This window comes from Xiphophorus couchianus, chromosome 8, assembly GCF_001444195.1.
Source record: "Xiphophorus couchianus chromosome 8, X_couchianus-1.0, whole genome shotgun sequence".
NCBI lineage: Eukaryota > Metazoa > Chordata > Actinopteri > Cyprinodontiformes > Poeciliidae > Xiphophorus > Xiphophorus couchianus.
In genome coordinates this window covers 11,004,543-11,028,645 of record NC_040235.1, presented here as the reverse complement: position 1 = coordinate 11,028,645, position 24,103 = coordinate 11,004,543, and the positions used below count along the sequence as shown (strand labels likewise).

The following is a 24,103-nucleotide window of genomic DNA, read 5'->3' as shown; positions in this document are numbered from 1 at the left end:
TGTGCATTCTTCATCTGCACATGTAGACTGGACAAAACAGTTTTTCACTCTTATTATGGTCATGAAAAAAACTTCTGTTTTTTTAATGTTTTCAAATTTCTGTCAACATGCCAGTACTTGAAAACCTTAGTATTCACAGATGTGGTACAAGTCTTAAAGGGGAAGTAGTGTGTATTTTACAGGTATACAGTGCCAGCACAATCAACTAACGATGCTATCTTCAGTTGAATACTGTAAATATCAAGCATGACTAAAAATACATTTAACTTCACAATTTAACTCCTTGAAATTGGGTCTCTGTCCCTTTAAGAAGCTCCAGCTCTTTCTGAAAATCTGCCTTCAGAACATTATCACAGCAGTGCTTCTTCATTATTTAACATTAAAAGAGTTCCCCAAACATGCATAAAAGAATCAAAGCAACAGTCCAGGAATGTTTTTGACGAGGGAATATCATCATAATATGACACAAAGCTCAAAAAACTTGACTTTACATAATCCCTCTCCTTCAAAAAGTCTGAGAATCACTGCTCTAAAGTGATTAAACAAAAGTACAATGATTGTCTCATTTTTTTGAGTAATCGATTTATATGTGCCCAGAACATAGCTTTCATCCTACAGATTAGTGATCTCCAGTGACGTGCGGTGAGGTTCGTAGCTGGTGAGGCACTGACGTCATCAGAATCAGATTTGCAAATAGATGCATAGATTGACAGCAGTTTACAGGTTATGTTTCACTATCTCTATTATAATCTATCGCTGCACTTGACTTGCTTCCCGAATCGTTTAGCCTAGCTCGCTGTCACTTACTCGGCAGTTGAGGAGTGAACAAGACGAACGTCTGGGATCTTGAGCGCCCCCTGCCATGAGGCAAGAGAACTGCCTGCCTCACCTCGAACCTGTTCTCTGCCGTTTATAATCGCTCATTACACGAAACACGTTACACAAACACAGTTGGTGACAAAAAGCACTGTACATTATATACATAAGCTAAATTATTGGAAATAAGTTCACATATTAAATTTATTTAAACCATTTTATTGACGCCGTACAGCAACATGCTCTCTCCGCTTAGCAGCCAGCGCAGAGCCAGGGGTTGCGCAATCCAAGGTGAGGCAGAGCTCGCTGCTGCCTCACCGGCATCGCTTCCAAGCATTTGAATGGGAAAATAAGAAAATTCAGCGATTTTGAACAAATAAAAATCGAAATTGGTGAAGCTACATGAAAAATAAATATTTTTTAGTACAAACCACCGGATGAATATAACAATTTAAATTACTTTATGATTATATATTTTCTTTCTTTCTTTTCCTGACCGCACGTCACTGGTGATCTCCACTATAACTCTACTTTAGTTTTTGTTCTGCTTTTAACCAGGACAGCCTCCTCACTCTGCCAGCTTCGCTCCAACAGCCTCCCCTACAGCTGAAGGTTCCCGCTCATCGACCTGTTTCTTCAATCCTCCAGCGCCTTGATGTCCTGCTTTCTTGCCTCATCTCGCTTGACTTTGCTTTCCTTCTGTCCTATCTTACATCTATTAAGCCTCCTGATTTCATCATTTATTGGCTTGTTGCATCGGCCTTCACACCTTTATGTCTCACTAAAAGTAACTTCAGGCGTATCTGGCTAGAATAAAATTAATGGCAGTAAATTATTACATACAATATTTAACAAATATTTTAATGATGAAGCACATTTTTCTGCTGCACTTGATCTGCTGTAATTGTGTTATATTGTATAACTAAAAAATGGCTTTAATTTTCTTTGCTTTTCTTTCCATTCCTTTCTGTTTCAGGGAATGTGAAAATATTTAATTTTAAAGCAAATAGCAATATGTGGACATACAAACACTTCACAACGTGACACTCTGTGTATACCTTGACTGACATAAAGACAAGGGCAAATAATAATTAAAAAACAAGTTTCTGATCAGAGGTGAATATGGTAGCTGAAAACCATCCAAACATTCCTGTGAAGTCATTCAGTGTTTCCAAATCTGTCCTATTTTAACACATTTTCCACGTTGATGGTGACCTCTAACCCATATTTATTAAAGTGGTCTTGCCATAATTTTGCCATCAGTCAGGTCCAAGATGATGTCAACCAAAATAGTAGGTTTTATCAGTCTATTGCCCTTTAAAATGAGTTTCTGTTCTGTGATTTCTCCTCCAAAGTGTCTGTGGTGTAACCTTCACCTGTTCATGACATCACAAAAAATCTCATTTGGCAACTCAGCCACCCTGATAGCTCCCCCACCACCATCAGGATCTAGACAGGAGGTTATTTTCCAAATCCATTTAATGTTAATCTTAAGTTAAATGTTTTGCCAGGAAATTCAGAGTAATCACAAAAAGATAAGTGAACTGTTGAGCTTTTTATTCTGTCTGTTAATGGACTTCTGCCTATTGAACATTCTCAATTATCTGGGCAAAGACAATAAAACACTGTAAGCAAGCTTGTTTTATTTACTAATCTAGCACTTATGCTGTTAATCATATAGAAAATTGAGCTGTTTATGTAAACAGTATCTTAGAATTAAAAAAAAGTGCTAAGATTTTTCTCAGCTATGCAACAGTGATGAGACTTAATGAAAATGTTTGCATCCTAGAGAATCTGTCCCCTTTCCAATGATTCTTTCTGAGTGTGTCTGTGTGCAGGGGTGTGTGTGTGCTAGTGTCCTACACAACTTGTTTTCCTCAGATGGTTGATTTCGGTGAGCACATGTGTATTTCTATATACTACACCGATTTTGGTAGCCCATGTGGACACATAATCCACTAGCTGGAAGACGCATGAACTTCCCGCAAACCGTCTCCCAGCGTATTCACCCCTGACAGAGAGCATGTTTATCAGCCAATCTGTTCAGGTACAAATTTACATAAGCATTCAAATTGAACATCGATGGCGACATATTTATAGAGATATTAATACCAACTGAACGGTTTCGCACTTTTGTCATAATATAACCGTATTTGCTGGTATTTTATGTAATAGATCAACACAAAGCATAAATGTGAAGTGAAGGGAAAGTGACATATGGTTTTTAAAATGCATTGGGTATAAAAATCGTTAAAGGTGAAAAGGAGGTTATGAGAAAAATCAATACTTTTTAGAACCCCCCTTCACTGCTACTACAGCTGCACTGATATATTTGCCCATTCTTCTTTGCCGAATAGCTCAACCTCAGTCATATTAGTCACTTTTGCCACGGTATATCAGATTTTATCTTGGCCATTTTAAAACATATCCTGTGATTTAAACCATTCTGGTTGTGTGTTTTGGGGCTGTTATTCATCTGAAAGGTGAACTTCTGTCTCAAGAGTTTTGCAGCCTATAGCCTTTCTTTCAGGGTGGACCTGTATTTATCTCCATTTTTCCTTCCATAACCTCTAACCAGAGCTCCTGATGAGCAAAGAAGTCTGTACAGCATGATGCTGCTGCCACCATGTCATAGTGGGGCTAGTGTGATCAGTGCAGTGATCAGTTTTAGTTATTATTTTACTTTCACTTCTCATCAGATTACGTCTCCATTCCTTGGTTCGACACGCAACAGTTTGAGATGAATTAAACAAAATACAGTATAATTCACATTATGTCAATACTATTGGAATGTCCCTGTGCACAATTGTTACGGTTTAACACCAGATGTCAAAAAACTCAGCAAGTCAAAAATGAAACAAAGAATAATTGAATGATAAACTGTAAATCTAAAAATAAATTTACTGAGCTGCAACATGGTAGTTGGTCCAAACATACACTGTAGTGATTAAACAAACAAGAAATAATATGATGCTCTATTTTGAAGGCTTTGTAACCTTTGGTTATTATCTAAGGATTATTTGATAGAAATTTTTGGGTGAACGTGAGCTAATGGTTTCATGTAAGCTGATCAAAAAAATTTCCTACCTCCACGACAGGTGCCTCTTATTCCATTTGTTCTGTGTATTCAAGCTTCGTTTCCTGCGCCCCGCCGTCACGTTGGGATCAGAGACATCTGGCAGAGAGCATCTGGGTGTTTTCATTAGACCTAGTGTGGCTTGGTCTGAAGGACAATGAAGGTGAGAGGAAGTAGTTAAAAACTAAAATGACATTCCATGATAAAAAAAAAAACAACAACTTTATAATCTCCGCTTATAGTGCCTTTAAAAAGTGTACATGGCTCTAAAGTCTTAACCACATTTTGTCATATTACAAACAACCTGAATGTAGTTTTTAGAGATTTGATGTGGTAAAAGTGGAAGGTAAATAATGTACATAATTTCAATTTTATTTTCAAATTAAAATTGGAAATGTTAAGAATGCACCTTATTTTGTATCTCTGATAACGTAGGTGCTGCAGAGATCTACAGCTAAGGTGGAAGACAGCTATGAGTCATGCACTCCACAGATCTAGCCTTTATAAGAGGGAGGCAAGAAAGCCACTGTAGGAGGAAAAAAATCGTTTTCAGTTTGCCACAAGCCACACAAGAGACACAGCAAACATGTTAAAGAAGGTAGTGTGGTTAGATGAGACCAAATTTGAACTCATCAGCATGGAAAGAACTATGTGACAGGGAAACACGGTGGTGGCTCCATCATGCTGCAGGGAATCTTTTCTTTAACTGAGACAGGGAAGCATGTCTGAGTTGATGGATAGATGGGTGGAGCTAAGTAAAGGGCAATACTAGGAGCAAAGTTACATGATTACAAAAGACATGAGAGTAACAAAAATACTTAGAAAAATGGAGGAGTACAGGTCAAATAATATTCATCTGTAGAATGGCCCAGTCAAAGTTCAAACCTAAATCTAAATGTACATCTGTTGCCAGATTAATAAAAGTGATGTCCACAGATGTCCCCATCCAGTCTGACCGATCATAAACTTGCCTCTGTAATAGAAGTAAAGGATGGCTGTAGACATCAAGTTTTTCATATTTTTATTTGTAAAACATTTTGAGAACCATGTATCATTTTCGTTCCACTTCCACGTCATCTATTAAATAAAATTCCAGTAAAATACAAACATATACATATTCAACAGATATAAATACTTTTATAACGGCACTGAAAAAGATTCAATGCTTTGAGTGTCTTTGGAGAGGAATGCATCTAATCTGCAATCAAGCCTGAACATTTTCTGTATTTAGAATTGGCTGCACCAGTAACCCTGGTAATTCAGGTGTTCCAATGCAAACATATGTGCATCAACACAATGTATTTTAAATCCATTTAAATGATAAAGTACATAAGCTTTTGAAGATATCTGCTTACATGTGCAACAAAACTCTTTATGGTGTCTGCCATTTAGAACATTATTTTTTCCACAAACCTCTACAACTCAAATCTACCCTCCATTACTGTATATGTGGGAGATAAATAATGGCAGTATTTGCAGAGGAGGGTTGTGGTGCCTATGAGTGAGTAAGACTGCCAATGCAAATTGCAGGAAATTATGAGAATACTGCATGGAGAGAATAGAAGAATGCATGCTAATCAATATACTGTTCTGTTTCCCACGTATGAGCATCATCAATCACATACAGTACGCACGTGGAGGTATTGTCATTCTTCTCTCCCCCTCTCTCTGTGACAGCAAGTGTGATTCATGTTTACAAGCTCTCCTGTGGTGGGTAGACAGCTGTGCAATGCAATACTATCCAGTAAATAGAACCCAAATAAATATTACCTTTCAGTGTTTTGTCTAAGATATATTGATTCAGTTCCTTGTAAAGCTACTCTCTGTGTTTTTGTTGCTAGGACTGCATTATATTTGTACTTCATTTCACAGTTACTTAGCTTGACATCCTCTGCAGTCTCAAAGTAAAACAGATTGTACAGGATCTATCCAAACGCCCACAAATGTACCTAATACTCCAGTTTCCTTCAGTCCTCCAAACTTCTGCATGGCTTTGATGGCCTTGGTCAACGCCTCTTTGGTCTGCAGCTGGCCGGTTACCGGGTCGGGGGGCGGGAGGTAGCCAAATCTACTCAGCCAGTCCTGGAAGAGAAATAGCAGCAGACACACTTCAACACACAAATAGCTTTTTATTTTCACAGTGTGTAGATACTAAGATTATGGGTGATTTTGTGTCTGAATACAGTCGCAATTGTATTTTTTTTTTCAACCTTAACATTATGATGCCCTAATAGAAAAGATTCTATCTCATAGTAGAAGAAAACCAATAGGTCTCAATGTGCTGACTCCAGCCTCAGCTGACTCCTTATGAAGTTCTTAAAAATTCTTCAATAGATTTAGCTTGACAATCCTCTCACAACCACACCACATTAATACATTCATTTATGCAAAAGAAGGCACAACCAAGTATTAAATACATATAGTAAACATACTTTATTGGTTTTATGTGATATAATTTACAGAGACACTACATTTTAGATTTTTATGATCTGTAAGCCATAATAACAAACATTTCAAGAAATAACAGCTTAAAATAGCTCACACTATGTCCAACAAATCTATATGACTTTACTTCATAAACTTTTTCCACAAAATTCTAAATTTTGGAGCTGTACTTGAACAGGATAAAGGTTGCGGTTAAATTTAAAATCTCCTTGCTGTAGTTTGTTTATGACTACAAAGTGTGTAGAGAAGGTTCAACCTGGTAAGAGACATTCAACCAAACATTAGTGGGATTAAGGAAGATTCACAATAAATTCAAACTTCTGCAAGCAGTTCTATTGTCCAAATAAACCATGTTTACACATACGCACACACAATGAATAACAAACTAAATTGATTGACCCTGTGCAAATTAATTTGGATTCAGCTTTTCTAACAAACTCCTTTTGTCAGGCAACACTGAATACAATTTCCAGTAGCTGCAATTTTAAGTGTTTGTTTTTACTGTATTGTCTAATCTACAAATTCTCTCAGCCTGTCTTTTTTTTTCCAAAATCTCTCAGATTTACCCATCAATTGTCTAATGTGCAGCATGACAAGCATGTTTTTACTCTTCACTTACAAAACTCAGAGTAACAAATATTTTTGTCACGAAATGCGGTGGTGGGTGGTGAGGCAGACGAGGTAGGAGCAGGTTGAAGTGAGAAAAGAATGTTTAATGGTGAATAAGCCAACCAAAACAATCCAACCTCCAGGCAGGACAGCTGAGTGGAAGCTAAGGCTCACCCTGGTAGCAACTGGGGACACAAATGGACAGGCTTGACTGGGACGCACGACTACAAAAGAGTAACTTGACAGCTTAGACAAGGACCCGACGAGGAACAAAGAACACAGGTGGGGTTAAATACACTCAAGGAACAAGACACACCTGGGAATGAGACACACCTGGGAAACAATCAAGGGGAAAACAGGACAACACGGGGACTCAGAGACACAGAAAACTCTAAATAAACACAGAGAAAAACTCAAATCATGACAGTTTTCACCTGAAATCACAAAAAATTACAATGAACAGAAGGAAGAACAAGATATTCTGCTCTTCAGAGATGGAAAATATTCACCTATAGAAGACAAAAGCAATTGCTGCTGTCCAACATGAGCAGAAAAATAAATGAATTGATATTTTTGTTTCTGCATCAGTAAATATGGTGAAACTATACTTTAAAATAAGGTAAAAATGAGTTTTTACTAGATACTTAGAAATCAAACAATGCCTTAGAAGTATTTAGCATACGAAAAGAAACATTTGTGTAATGTCTGTGTCCAGGCATTTACTTTCTGCTTGATGTCTTGAGACACAGTCATAGCATTTCTAGCCTTTGTTAACAGCCCAGGAACCCCACCAGGAATGTGTACTGCTCTTTTTTCATTCTCTGGAAACAACACCACATATTTTACTAACTATATAAATACAAAGGAGGTCCTCTGGCCAGTCAAACCAAAGCAAAAGTCAGTATAAACACAGTGCTCTTAAAATCTGTGTTTATGAAAGGCAATTATAATATTTATATGAAGACTGGAGACATGAATGAAGATAACTACAGAGTTTAATACACACAACTAATTCAATTTCAGGTGTAGCTATGAACACAAATTTCTTGAACATTGGAAAATGATCCTTTCAGCAAGTGAATGATAAGGCAGCAACCCCCCCCCCCCCCCCCCCCCAAAACACAGTATACCCCGGCCATACATAAAACATACTGATATTGATTCTTGCAAAATTTTTAGTAGACTTTTAAATGCTGTACTCCATCACATATATATATATATATATATATATATATATATATATATATACACTGTATGTATACAGTACCTTTCATATTGCAAATATTCTAATAACAGTGGAGAATCTAGAGCCTATTGTGCATTATGCCACATTGCAGCAGTTAGCCAAATGCATCAATGTCTAAATTTAAAGATCAATGGGGGACCGTGAAATAATACTGATGCTAATGATGCCACAAAACCAATGAATTCTGGGAAATTTAACACTACAGGCCATGTTTGATTAGCATCCCTAAGTAAAAAAAAGGAAGAAGAGGAGGGAAAGTGCGTTATAATTTTGATTATGTAAAACACTCTTATTGCCATTTTACGTATTTTTAAGCTGGCACAGATACAAGGAACAGAGCAACTTCAACATGACACAATCTTAATAATTTCATCTCTTGTTTTTTTTTTTCCCACATTTTTCTGCAGGTGTGAAAGCAGAATTCTAGAGTGTTGACTGGTATTATTGCTTAAATGTCTCTTTAAATATTTTCCCCCACCTTTCTCCCTTTCTTCTCTCCTTTCATTTGTCTCTATCGCATTTGAAATAAACACAAAGCAATTTCTAATAACGTTGAACACATATCTGCATATCTTATTTAATCAAATATTGCATCACTTATCCAGAGAATGTAAAAAACAGAGGGCATGTATATGAATCACTTCGGTATTTTGCACCATGAGCTCTGTTTCAATATAAGTGTGAGCTCTCATGCAATGCATTTCTTGCTACTCACATTGTAATAATCATTTTCAGAAAGTAATGAGAGTAATTTGTGTCCTAGTTCCCGTTCGCAATGCAGCACAAAGCTGTGCTAATAATATCAAAAGAGGCATCTTGCAGCAGAGTGGAGTAGGTCTGATTGGAGTGGCTCACTCTGCCACCTGAAACTGGCTAGAGTTGTACGACCTCCTGAAACTGTGTCAAAAATAGGACATGTCCTTTAAGAAACATAAACACAAACAACAACTATTCAAAGCAATGCTTAAAATACAACATTCTTGCCTCTCAGTCTCAAAAGAGGGAGAAACATTTATAACTAACTTCCAAGCCTGCTGTCTCTGCTTGTAAGAACAATTGTTTTTATAAAATCTTTCAGAAACTCTGCCCTGTTTGGCAAAGAAGTATGGATTATTTTTGATTTCTTGTCAGGGTTATGGAGCATAGCAAAATAACATAATAAGTTAGTGTAGGGATGGCTTTCAAGGTTCTTATTTTGCATTAATTCAGAAGGTTCTTCAGGAAAAAATAGTAAGAAAAAATGCTGCTTAGAAGATGAAAATAACAATAGTTTCTGTGCATCAACAGTGCCTTGTAAAAATATTCATAACACTACAAATTTATTTGGGATTTTAAGACAGATTAGGAATCCATAACACATATTTCAGAAATTTGGGGAAACAGACATATGATTTATAAAATTTTTTACTAATAAAATTCAGAAGAAAATTCTGTACTGTACAGCACAGAATTCTATGTCAATATGTCAATATTTTGACATAGAGAGACTGCACATTTCACTTCATTTAAAGCTGCAAGTCTTTTCAGCATTGTCAACACAAACTTTCCACATTTTTTTCCCCAATTCTTCTTCTCAAAATAGCTCAAGTCCGGTAAGAGTGGATAGAGAGCTGTTACATTCGTAATTGAATTTAGAACTGGAATTTGACTATGGCATTGTATTACATCAATATGTTGGTCTTAAAACAATCAATTGGCAACATACATATTTCTTCTGTTTGAGATGATGCACAAGTTTAAGTTTTCTGCCTTGGACAACATATTGCATATTGGCCAAAAAGTTTAGTTTTGGTGTTGTATAACCAGAGCACCTTCTTCAAAACATTCCTTAAGTTCCTTAAATAACTTGTGAATTCAAGCTTGACTTTTTTCAACATTGGTTTTCTTCTTGTCATTCTTTGTGGAGTGCAAGGCCAGTAGCATTATAAAATTTTGTGTTTCTGTGTTTTAAATGGCTGTGAATTCAGTTTTTTTATTCTTCTTGTGTAGCATTTTGTGACACATGTGTTCCAAATAAATGTTTTAGGCCTTCTAGTACACCTGGCATATGTCTGAAGCCAGGAAAATACTTTATTCATTGGCATACTTTTCACATTTTTATTGGTCAACTTTAAAATCATTTTAATTCACATTTACTCAAAACATTAGCGTGGTCTATAGGATCAAACCCAAATCAGATTTGTCATATTGTCACAAAGACGTGAAAAGGTTCAAGAGTTCTGAAAGCTTCTACAAGGCCCGATCATTGTAGGCTCTCATGTCTTGATTCATACAATGGATTTGGTTACACTTCACTGCTGGAAGCAAAGCCCATTTTATACAGTAATTGCTCTATAATATCACTAATAAGCCCTCCTCAATGTGCTTAACTTTCGATTCCAATTTTTTTCTGAATTCACATAGAAACCAAAAGCAGCAGATGTGTCTGTGTCCCAATGTGTGCTTCAATGAAGGCCTGATTTTTGGGATCAGATGCAGCAGAAAAGCATCCAGGGTGATGAGCACTGCCATGCTGGCTCTCAGATTCATGCACATTTGGAATTGGCTTTCTCCACTATTGGATTTAAAATGCAAGAACAATAGCCCCATCCTGTGTTTCAAGATGTCCACAAGGACAAATATAAAGTCCCACCAGCCAAACTGAAACAGAAATGCACATAAACAAGTCAGTCAAATGTTTATTTCTTCTTTTAGGGTTTGGGGAATACAAATTTCCCCCCAAAACAAAGAATAATAAAAAACATGAACAAGAATGCAAATACCAGCTTAGGTACACTCAATCCACTTTCTAATGCCTTCAGAAATGCTAATTATTTTCAACATTTTTGCATGAATCTCCAATGCTTTGCTTTGAGACTAATGCAAGACTCAGTTTGACCTTTTCTTCACAATGCCGAAAAATGAGAGTTTGAGAGTAAACAACATAAAAACTGTAAAGCTGAAAAAAAGTTACATAAAACTTTCAGTTTCAGTTCAGAACTGACCAATATGTGTTTGGCCTTGAGGCTGTTTATTGGAAAGCGGTGCTCCACTGTGCTGTGTTTGCGTATTGAGAGCAAGGTCGTTGCTCTACGCTAAGAAAACCCCCCAGTTGCCGTCATTAATCTAACTGTCAAAAGTTTACTTCCTAAAACCCGTCCCCTGGAACAGAGACACAGTAACAAAAACGACGGTAAAAGCAGATGAGTGAAACACATGGAAAAGTGAGGACAGAGAAGAAAGACACTGAGTGCAACAAAAGGAGATCTCTTGAGTCTTAACATCAGCGTATGCTCAAGGGAGCTTTCTGTTGTACGGCCTTGTAAACATCAAACCAGACCACTGACTATGATTTCACACACCACAAGAGAGCGGGAGTGTGTAAATGCAAGTCATGCATGAGGAGCATCAATAATGCGGGCCAACAAGAAAGAAGACAAAACACACAGAAATGCTCTTATCACATACACACACCAATGCAGGCTGTTATGCTTTCTATTGATCTGGCTCTATATGAACTACCTAAAACGCATGTGGTGTTTCAAAGAAAGGAGGAACAGCAGGTCAGAGATCAGCTGGTAGCTGCACCACCCAGGTTGTGTTATGATGCCAGCTAAGAGGATGTACCCAACAACTTCTACTGTGAGGCAGCTAAAAGTGCCACTGGCTGTTTTTATTACTTTTTCCATCATTAAAACCTGTTTCCAATTCAGCAAACTCTTACAAAAAAAACTCAATGCAAAGTTTTGTTCCAGCACAATGTCTTTACCAGCCATGTTTTTAACCAACAAATGTAGAATGTTGGCTGTGAAGCATGGACTTCAGTTTTATTTGCAGTTTATTTAGTAGTCAGCTTGACTTTTATTAAATCTACAAAAAAAAAAATAAAATAAAATGTGCCAGGGGAAAAACATAAAGTTTCACTGTTTACTCTGGTATTTGGTAGAGAGATAAATAAGTTTATCTTAATAATTTCAATTACAGAAATCCAGACATAGTAAATAGTCCACTGACTCGTATTTCCCAAATAATTCCATGAGAATATAAAAAGTTAACAGGGAATCTGTTAACAATGCAACAATTTAGAATTCAGAGCAGCTGATACAAAAATAGAAGTGAAAAACATTTGTATCCCTAATTTTACGATTAAGTCCAAATAATAAAAATAAATCAATGTATCTGCCATCAGAACATAAAAGGTTTATTGAATCATTGTTTAACTTTAAATACAGCCGTTAGTACATCAAAGCATTAAAATGGAAAAACTGCTGTAGTAGTTTGCTCATCATATTTAGATCATTTCTTTATCTAGTTCTACCTTAGCCTTATCAGTTTATATGATACATTTTATGAGGTTCTGATCTAATTAATCCTAACCCACATTGCTCCCAGTATGCATGGCTTTCTTGAAAATAAAAAAATGGAGTTAGTATCAAAGGACTAATCTGAGGTTCACTCTTGTTTCTTATCTCAAAAAAGCAGAAACCCCAAAGATGCTGAAACATCTATGCTAGGGACAATATCAAAATACAAATTAAGAAGATCCTGAGGATAGCTTGTGAATTTCCAGCAAGAGATATGAAACTTTTCTTCATGCAGCTAAAGTTTTAAGTTCAGATAACATTTACAACTGCATCATCGCTGCTGCGGTCTCGTACATGTTCCAGCTCTTTAATTTTTTTCTTATATTGCCACTTATGCTTACCTTATTGCATCCTTAATCATCTGGAGATGCAATTTCAATGCTCCCAAGTGGTCAAATAACTACTGCCAGAAAATAGGTTGGTCTTCCCTGCTGTTGGAGCCACTTCTAATATTTGTCAACCCAATGTGAGTATATCTTCATCTATAAAACACATCAGCTGTATAGGGTCTCATGAGACTAAGTAATGGTATTGTTTGACAGTTGTTCCTTGGAGTTTTTTAATTTGTTCAAAACTCCACCCTGTCTGGTTTAGTTGGAGACTAAATTGGATATGCTACAGCACCAGATGTATAAGAAGATGATGGAGTGTTATTTATTCAAAGCTGTGAACCTTTGTGCACCACTGAAACACAAGACTTTGGCGGATGTTTTTTTTTATATCGTTCTCTCAAAATGTGTGCTTTCATGTGGATGATAGGTACAAACTCAAAATGAATATGTATATTTTGCCAACATATCTTACACAATCAGATTAAGTGCTGGATTTTTCAGAAAACTTTAGTACAATGTGGATGGACATGTTGTTCTTTCTACAAGGCAAAAAGAAACACAGCTGGTGCAACCAAAGCAGGAAGGAGACGCGTACATTCTGTTAGTGCATCTCTCTCTCTGCTTTAAACATATTTTACACTGAATAAACAAGCACGACTTCAATCTCTTTGCTTCAAGAAAAATATTAAAGCAAAATATCGATGGATTCTGTTCCTCGGCCATACAGACATTTTCCTCCTAGTTTTTTTCACCTCTCCCCCTCTTGCACTGACTCAGCCTTGCTCCTGCACATCTTGACATGAGGTCGGTCAGTACAGGCCTGATTTGAATCAGTTTCCTATTAAACAGAGGCACAGGGGGAAAGAAAATAAACAGAGTGGAAAGAAGGCTAGACTGATGAGAACACAACAGTGAGCAACTGAGAGACAGCTGGACCTTCTTACCACCCCCAGGTCAACGTAGAGAAAGGAAACAGAAGATCCCTTACAAAAGCAGTGGCACAATTTTAGAGTGAGATGGATGTGATGTGGAATGATGTGAAACAACAACACAGGGAGCAAACATGTTATTCTGAATTGAAAAATACAAAAATACCAGAGTTTAGTTAAGAATTATGGTCAGAATAGTCACAGTGTGTGATAATAATAAAAGAGAAAACTTCAGAGTCCCTCTGCATTTGTTGTGCAGTGGGTTTTAAATATGTGCTTTAATCAGACTGCTAATGAGACAGTTTGATTCAGTACAGCTGTTTGAATTTAGAAAATCATCAACACAAGATAACGGAATGAATGTGAAACTGCACACAAGCTCACAAGCCTGTGATTGGCAAAAATATATTTATGTTCACTTTTATCATAAATAAACCCTTCACCTCATATGATCTCCGCATTTGCCAAAACCATCTTTACAATAGTCTAATTTTCTTGAAGTAAAAAGAACCTGCCTTAGAGAATTTATATGCCAGATCAAGAAGATAGTGTTTGAAATGGATTACAAAAAGCATGAGAGTGAAACTGAACCAACACAGAGCTGATTTTCCAGCGTAACGATGCTCACCGCCTGACTAATGCAAGACATTTACTGCTTCTTATAAGTTAGCTGCAAAAGCATTGCTTCAATATTGTCGGATGAATAACTGTATATTTTCAAATGTTATGCATCAGAGAGCTAAACTGTATGTATAAAGCTGCAAAATTGCTCTCTTTGAGCTATATGAGCACATAGTTCCATACGATACAATACCAAATTCCAAGCAGGTATACGTTATGGCCATTCAGGATAAGATTTCCCATTTATCACACTGAAGAGAAGTGGCCTCAGACAATGGTTCAATTTTTGGCTGTTATTGCTGTTTCAATCCAACATTATAGATAGGTGTTACAAATCTGCCAGACTGTTTGTGTTCCCCCGTCTTTTTTGTTTCCTGTCTCTCCACAGGTTCAGAGTGAAAACTGGTGCCAATTTGCCCTGATTGGCTCATGGATTTGAGAAGAACGAATCAGGACCCAAGCAGGTCACTTGCAGGTTTGTGGACTAGGTAAGTCTGGGGTGTCCTGTGCATTACCATCACATCAGTATTTTCTGTTAAATACTGGTGCCTACTTATCTAGTAGGCACCAACCTACTAGATAAGTAGGTTGGTGCCACCCATGTACTGTTTTGGAGAGCCTTTTTGTTAGATCAGATTAGCAGGGTTTTCTTTTCTTTTAGTTTTCACTTAATGTAGATTAAAGATAGGCCCTGTTTTGATAATTTCTTTGATTTGGCACAACCTATCTGTCCCTTTTCCCCCCTGTAGTTTGTGCAATCTTTTGGGATTTTTACATAGAAAAATAAATCCTATTTTTATACATCTGCATTATTTGTAGGTTTGACCAGAAACAACAGAAAGTTTGGTTTATTTTGAGTTTGTGTCTTGAAAACAAAACTATTATTTCAGAATTACACAGCTTAAAATGTTGGCAAAACACTGCATATGAAAACACAGTTGGTATTTCTAAATGGATACATTACATTATTAACTTGTCCATTTTTGACATGTCAGTCAAGTTGAAGATGTCAATTTTGGAGGAGATTGCTCCGTCTTGTCCATAAGCTTGTTATTTCATGTTGATGGTAGTAACTAATGTTCTATTAGCTTGCATGGCAGAGTTGACCGCTAGCGGTTCCTAGATTGCTGCAAAATTGCAGGCCGTTTTCTGTTAGCAGTTTAAAAGAGCCATTTCTACAGAGAAAATACCAAGAGTTGGGGAAAAAAATCCAGCCAGAATAATGCTAGGAGACGGTAAATGGCCTGTACTTCTATAGCACTTTATCAAGTCCAGAAGACCCCAAAATGCTTCACACTACATTCAGTCACTCACACACACACACCCACACGCTGATGGTGGCAAGCTACTGGATTGTAGCAACAGCTGCCCTGGGGCAGGCTGACAGAGGAGAGGCTGCCATGCACCAGCGCCACCAGGCCCTCTGACCAGCAGGCAGGTTAAGTGTCTTGCCCAAAGACACAACGACTGAGACCGATAGAGTGGGAATTCAAACCCCACTGATTAGTTCAAATAAGTAATTTCAAAACTAAAATGACATTCCTGACTGGAACTGAACACCTATAATTGTAGGTTTTTCTTATATCCGTATATTTGTTTCACACTTTTTTTCTCAGTTGAGGAAGTGATGAATACTGATTTGCTGAACTTTCTATTTTGTAGATTAACAAAGTTAAACATTTTAAATTATGCCACATATTGCGACAAATAATGAGTCATATCCATAATCTTTAAAAAAGGAAACATTTTTTTTTATTTTTAGTGTTAGAAATTTGTTTAGATTAGCAATTTGATAAAGTTGCTAAATTGTGAAGCTATAAACCACAAAAGATAAAAAATGTTTTCATTAGATGAGGGACTTAGAATGCCTGGATTTTTCTTTTTTTTGTTTTATGATACAATGGAGAGATTGCAAAACGATAAAGACTCTTTGGAAAATAAGCAGAATTAAAGTATATTGCGGAGCACTCGACTGTTTGGCCTTTTCTGAAGCCGAAACTACGCTTATCGAGCTTTTTCAAATAGATACCACACATTGTGTACCATTGACAAATTTCTGTGAATAGATCTCATTTGATTTCATAAAGATAAGCCAAAAAGATGAATAACAGTTGTATTTTTTTAAACAGCTTACTGCTTCTTCCAGAAAAGTGTAAAATAATCTTCAAAAGGGATTTATTATACAAAATTCACTTTTGTATATTTTTATACTTCCATTTTGGTCTCTACTGCTTCTAAAATCAGTACAAGTTCTAAAAAAACCCCAAAGGTTTCCTAGCAATAAGAATGTTTTTGGTGCCTGAAAAATGAGGCATTTCAAAAACTTCATGATGACCAAGTCTGAAACCTAACCTGCAGGGGAGAATTATAGGTCACCTTAAAAAAAAAAAACAGCTCTTTCGTTCTTCATCACTACAGAATGGAAAAACTCTCAAATGCAGCTCTGAAAAGAGTCAAACTCGTATCCAACTTTCCAGAGATAGCCAGAGGCAAATTTTACAGCTTTTTTTCCCACAACATCCAATGATAGATATGATCTTCAACAAGTTCAGGTCAGGACAAAGCAGAAGTTCGTCTGCTTAGTTTAAAGAAAAAACAGTACATTAAACCAGCAAATACAGTCACATTCACTCAATTAGAATGCGTTTTAATGAGGCTTGGTTGTTAGATTAAAATGATTATTTTAGATAATAAAAAAATAAAGAATAAAAAACTTTAGGCTGCTGTTAAACATTATATTCATCAAGCCAAAATTTCTATAAGAATATGTCAGTTTATTATTTGCTAATTCATCATAACAAAAAAAAATCAAATAGTGAAATAAACACATAAGCAGCATCTTATCCATCTTCCTCCTTCTGGCCTGGTCAACGAACATTTTCTAGGGTTGCAAATGAAATATCAGTATATCTATGTATTTGAAGTAGTTGGTGGGATTTTGGGTCTGTAAGGAATACATAAATTCATGATGTTGGATAAATTGTATTTTTAGTAATTATCGTATTTAGACCTGACACATGAATCAATTTCTAGCTCATTAAAAACATTGTTTTTTTAAGTTGTTTGTTGTACAAATATTTTACCCTAAAAAAATTCATATAGAATTCATATTGAAATCTACCCAAACTTTTATCCAGAATTTTATATAGTGAATCATTAAACCACAAAATGTGCATCACTTTAGTTTGGATTCTCAATTATAAATGATACCTTACTTTCAGAATAGAGTAAAAGGGAGGTGTAAACATAGAACCTGGTTGAAAAACTTACCAACTTTTCAGCTAATAGACAACACTGAAACTGTATGATGCAACCTCTGAAAGACATTGCTGTGTTGAATCTCAAATAGAAATTATTGCACTCCAAGACTTGATGTAGGATAATGTGTTTATTATCTGTAGAAGTGAAGGTTCAGTTAGATTTCCTCAGTAAATGCAGTGTGTAATAATGAAGAACAGCACACAAAATACTGTGGATCTGCACATGAAGCAACAGCTTTCAGCAAAGCAGATTTCCATTACACCCTGGGAGAGTATGCAAAAGCAGTAGTGACGCTATGATTCCCTAATCAGTTGAAGCAGCTTTCCATTTTATTTCACCAGCTTATTTTGCAAAATCGTTTACTTAAAGCATTACAGTGGGATGATATAACAGCGAGATGATGACAGCTTGTGTGCTTGACTAAAGACCTCATAAAAACGAAAGTCACAGGCAGACCCTTTAAGTAAATACACTTTCCTGCAGAAATGAAGGATTCCGTCTCACCTGTGCAAACAGAGCTGCTGACAGAAACAGAATATAAGAAAGCTGGAGAGAGGTATTGCAGCTGACATACAGGGATGGTTGCATATCCTTTAGAACCATGCTTGAAAGGCTTTAGTCACAGGAGAAGTCAGAAAAAAAAAAATTAAGCTGAGTCACATTATCTGTTTTTGTAATGAATGTTTCTCAAATGTCGTCTCAGGTCTTCCCATCAAACAGGACTGACTTTTGTGAGAGCTGGGTTCAGATAAAAATGAAGAAGAGGCTGACTTCCTCACTCTAACTTTATCATTACCTGCAAATTGAAAGTCACTTAAAATCCCATAAATCATGCAGTGCTGTGAAAATTACCTCTCCAAATTCACTGTGTCCTGCCTGGCTATGCCAACTGAGAATACTTTAGAGAACATGTTCAATATACAATTGGGTTTCCTAAGAGAACTTGATTTGTTTGCAAAAGTGCAGTATTGATTTCATAACTGTTGTCTGATTATGGTATTTAGTCTGGGTTGTCAACCAATAGTGAAGGGGGAAGGTAAGTAGGAGATTTTAAGCTTGGCATGCAGTACAGGGACTACCAAAAAGGATTCAAAAGACTTTTCCATCATTCCATCACTGTGCATCAGATAGTGGTAGAATAGAAAACTTTTGTGACCGCTTAGGTCAGTATGCATGTAAAATGGCATAATTGAGCACAAATTTCTTGCACAGAAGAGATATTTGGATAGAAATAAATTTATCAAAGAACTAATTTATAAAGACCTTGCCTGCTCAAAGAATACAACTGATGTCATTTAATGAGCCCTTTTACTTCCTTTGTGTGTTATTTTCACCTTGAATGAGTTGCTTACATACTTATTACTATAAACATGATTTTAAGTTATCATGAAAAAAAAACTTGTTGATATCTGCTTGTGAGAAAGAAAAAAATATATTGTATAATTTCATTGCCAAAGTGTACTTGTAAAAACAGTACTGTTAGACCTTTTTTATACCAAAACAGTCATGTTTTGGTATAAAACAGAATATGTTCTAATAAGCACAAACAAAAAGTGTTACATAGCACTTAAACACCATATATTAATTTAATGTACTGTAGGTCTTTAAATATAAAAACATAAACATCAACACAAATCCTCAGAAAACTAGCTACTGCCCACAACATCAACAAAATCCCAGACCATGTCAGCGTAGACTCTGCATATCGCTGGTTTAAGTGTTTGATATAAGAGCATTGAGAGGGGAACTGAGACACTGATGCCACAAGAGCACAACACCAACAGCATATGTTGATCCCTGGGTCATTTTTAATCTGAGATGTTCCAGCCATATGTGCCTCTAAGTGTGTCACTATTTGTGGGTAGTCTGATGTTCACTCTCGCAAACTTGATGCCTGAGGAGAAATGAAGGAACTGCATGAAATGGGTATCACTTAGCAGTTTTTTGTTAAGTAAAAGGTTTGTGTGTAAGAACCATCTATCATCTTTTAACTGAAAAATTTAATTTTATTCATTGTCTTCCCAAAAAAATCTGCATGACAAACGTATGTGCATAAGTTACTTCAAAGTATTCTTAAATGTCATAATACATATCTACACAAACTTACTTGTATAGTTGTTTTTTTAATTCATTCTTGTCATGAAGCAGTTCTCATTTCAAGGTGTACAGTAGTACATTTCTTAATTATTTGTAGCATATGTGCTGTTCAAATTATGTTCAATGACAATGGACTGTGCCAAACCAAGATTAGTTGAATCTGGTTTCATGCCTACCATGTAGAATAAAATTCCCACTCTACTGCACCGTGTGTTTTGGCCTGTCAGTCAGCAGATAGAGTCCTCCTGTACTCAACTTGTACAATTTGCTATCAGAAACAGTTACCGACTTCGCCACCAAAGAACAACCAGGCATCTTATTTTAAGATAATGTTTGGAAATGGAACATGCAAAGAGAATGAGTTTACCTGTCGTGAAATAAACAGCACACTCCAATTTTTCAGGCTACTTACCGTAATTAGCAATGAGAAGAACGGGAAGAATTTACGATATTCTCCATATTAACTAATTTCAGTTCAACACTGTTATGGATTTAGGCAGATATTTATGTAAGTAGCCATTTATCTTCCATAATCTGTTTTTAAAAAGTATATCAACACACTTGGCTTCACTGTTTCACCCTCATTAAGATTTTTCCTTCATTAAAATTCAAAGAAAAATATTAACATCAAACGGATATTAATATTAAAACATGAATATTAAACAAGTATGTCATATTGTTCTAACTACATTGAATATGGCATGAATTGTTTGAAATTTGTAAATTAAAGTTAGAGCTGGTTATTATTTTTATTTAAGTTGTCTTAGTCTAACAAGCTTTTTTTTGTTTTATTTTTTTCTTTTGCTCAAGGTTATTTTACCGTGAGAATTATTCTATCTACTGCAAACTTTAAACTCCTTTGTGTATTTATTGCTGAATTTGTGCAAAATGTTTATTCATGTTTGTTGTTGTGTATCTAGTTGACAAGTATACAAGTAAGTTGCCTTATATACCAACACATTCTCACATATTGACGTGAAGGGTACCCCCTTTGCGTCAATATGTGACGACTTGGGCAGGGTCCTTCAGCGTCACATGTTGACGATTTGGGTAGGTCACATGTTTTACGTGGATTATTGAAGCGAAGGGTTCTCGCAACCGCTGCCGACACTTCAAAACCCGATGATTTGGTTAGGTTTAGGGCAAAAATTACGGTAAGACATAGGGTAAAACACCTCGCGTCACATATTGACGCAAAAGGGGTACCCTGCGCGTCAATATGCGACGAGAACGGACCGTCCCATGCGTAAATATATGACGAGTAGGGAGTGAGAATGGGCTCTATATACATCTTAGTGTCACAGTGAACAAAATGGTCTTCTAAGCAAATAGGTAATGGATTAATATTTTTCATCCAATTTGAGGTAACATTGTTCGGAGTTTTTCACACCGCTGCCAGCCAAATATACGGATTACTGCAACCATTCACGTTTATTTAAGTTGACTTTAAGTATTTTTAGTTCTCGCTCAAAGTTTAGTTGCCTCATTTGTGTGCTGAAAACTGTGCCTCTAGGACAAAGACAAAGGCCAAAATGGAAGTGAGAATCTGTGAGGGTAAAGAATACTACCAGAAGATTAAAGTCCATCTGCTTTATTTTGTCTTAAGAAAAATAGATAAACTTAAGAACTGTGGCAAGTAAGATAAAGTAGCTGTCTTCAAGACACAATGGGAATATTGACAAAACAGCTTTCACCGATGGAAAAAGAGCTCCCAGAAGATTCAACATACAACAACTGAAAGAATTTATTAACAAGTGTGAAAAGACATGTTAATAATAAATCGTGTTGTATTTCTCTTCATCAAACAAACTACTGTAAGATATTGGACACAGATGTTTCTCTAACTGTTAATCTCATGTACTGAAGGAAGCACAAAGCAATTTTTTAAATGACCTTTTAAAGAAACTCTACAAAAAACAGTTAAATAAGGATGATTTCCACTAACCGGTGGGAGTAAAGCAGAATCAGTAAAATTTAAAGGTAGTGGTCATTTATGGACCAAAACCTAAATGCAGGCACTCTTGATCCTTTATTATTACTCATATTTCTGTTCATGGCTGCAGGACCACAAGGAGGAGGAAAGGGACATCCATTTTTTCACAGGTCATCTGTCTCAAATTATCTAACAGGACATCATAACAGTTTTAGGAAACATGTGAAAAGCATCTTTTTAATAAAAATCATAAACCTACTGCAGCTTTAAGCTCAAACATTAAGGGAATGCTGACTGCTAAAACTCAAAGTAAAAAAAAAAAAAAAAGGTTGTTTCCGGGATAAAATATGTTATGGTGAGAAAGTTGGTTTCTCCAAAACTCTGAAGAGTAAACAAACTCAAACAGGAATCCATTAGATATAAAACAAAGAAGAAATGGAATACAAATGGGTGACATAGCCTGTGGGCCACAAATTGAGGGCAAGGCACTTCTAGCCCTAAGAAAAAAGAAACAATTAGGCCTGTCACGATAGCAAATGTTGCTGAGCGATTAATTGTCTCAAAAAATTATTGCGATAAACGATAAAATTGTCTGAAGACCTTTTTACACTGATTTAATGGAAATGACGTAATAATGCATGTGATTTCCTGCCAAAGATAGATACACTTTATTTTCAAAAGAATATTTAACACTGGAACTGATAAACAAAATAAACAAAACAACCAAAAACAAAATGGATTCTCAGTCTCCATTAACAAAAAATGTACTTGATAAAAACTAAACAACATAAAGCCAAAGTGTAAATAAATACTGCATTGAACCAAAAGACTGCAGATTATGAAGTCTGTATATTATGTTGCCCTTAAGTAATCATTAGAATTAAATAGAGAAGATGGGCACATCGACTACCTGATGCAATAATTCACACTACATGATTTTTTGCTCCTATTTTTCCCTTTACAACAATCTTAGACCTTTGGTCTTTCTAAGATTGTGTGGTGTGTTATGGTAGATCGTTGTTGCTGCTCCGATCTAAATCAGGGGTTTTTCCCCGACTGGTAGCTTAACGCAGCCTGTTGAATGTGACAGGCAGCCAATTAGAAAGCGCGGATTCTCCTCCGTGTTTTCTGAGGGGAAATTACGTCGGGGAATCCCAAACAGCTGACACGGTGCAACCCGAAGTCCAGCGGACGTGGAAACAACATTAATGTTTATTCAACATGCAAAGAATATAGAAATGACAAGGGGAGGAGTTGGAGCGAAATTGCTACCGCAGTTGATAAACCCGGTAACTTTTCAGCTGTTCTTTGTTAAGGTGACATAAATAGATTATAATGATTTTCATTCAGTCAGGACTTTACGCTGACACTAGCCACATGCATTGCAGGTAGATTGTAGTAAAGCATTAATTAATGCCTGGTTTTAAAATTAGTTCACTGGACTTGTAGCCATTATTTTGTGCCCATTGTTGGACACCACACGGCAGGAAGGAACCCGATGGAACCGTTATACCTAGGATTTCTGTCGGCTAATGTGCGGTCTGTCAGGTTTTGAAAATGGGCCGACAATCGGCCGACAGCTCTATGATCGTGCAGTGTGCGCTGGGCTTTACACTAAGGAAATGAGGAAGGAGGGTCAGTGGAGAGCACCGGAGTTGAGCCTTTTTTCATTCGGTGTCATCAACAGAACGAGAAAAAGGCCGGAAGAGACGATAATGCCGATAATTGAAATGACGTCGATAGTTTTAATTTATCGTACGATTAATCGATTTATCGTTTATCGCGACAGGCCTAGAAACAATGGAAAAATGATGGAAAATGGGTTGCAATGTCATGAAATATTTTAGAAAAAGACTTCAAATCTTTTCTGCTTTAGGCATTCTCAACTTGTCACATGTAATCCATTCACACTGTGGAAGATAAAAAAGCACTTGCAGAGCATAAATTTTCATACACCTCTAACTTCATACGCTGCAATTTCCATCTAATGACAGTATATTTCGGATCTTTAAAAAGTTAACCAGAATGGTGATAATACATCTAGCTTATTTGTAACTCCTGGTGAATTAAAACCAGACTTTTGCTTTTGGGTGGTTTTGCACCTCAGTTGTTCATGTCTTACAAGGACAATTCTGACTTTGTTGGCAACTTCTCAGTTCCAAATCCAAAATTTAGTGTAGAAGTTTCTTTTGTTAAAGGCTTCTTTTATTTATGTTAAGATCCAAACTGTGAATGACACAGCACATCTCATCAATCTTTTTCTTCTAAACGATATATCCAGCTGTGCTGTCGTCTGCAGGGAGCTGAAATGTGTTGATGTTGTGTGGTGTTACTAAGTGTTTGGCTCTTTGAGTCCATTGTGTTTCAGGGTTTTATCACTAAACACTGTACCGAT

At 36.4% G+C, this 24,103-nt stretch overlaps 1 protein-coding gene across 1 annotated transcript in view; it reads right to left on the bottom strand.

Moving 5' to 3' along the window:
- The window catches only part of mmp17a (matrix metallopeptidase 17a), a 105,686-nt gene that overhangs the window by 48,103 nt on the left and 33,480 nt on the right, over positions 1-24,103 (bottom strand). Inside the window, exons 3-4 of the mRNA XM_028026244.1 lie at positions 5,842-5,974; positions 3,904-4,039 (exon numbers count right to left, since the gene is read on the bottom strand). Of these exons, the coding sequence (XP_027882045.1) occupies positions 3,904-4,039; positions 5,842-5,974 (269 nt within the window). The remainder of the gene's footprint in view (positions 1-3,903; positions 4,040-5,841; positions 5,975-24,103) is intronic.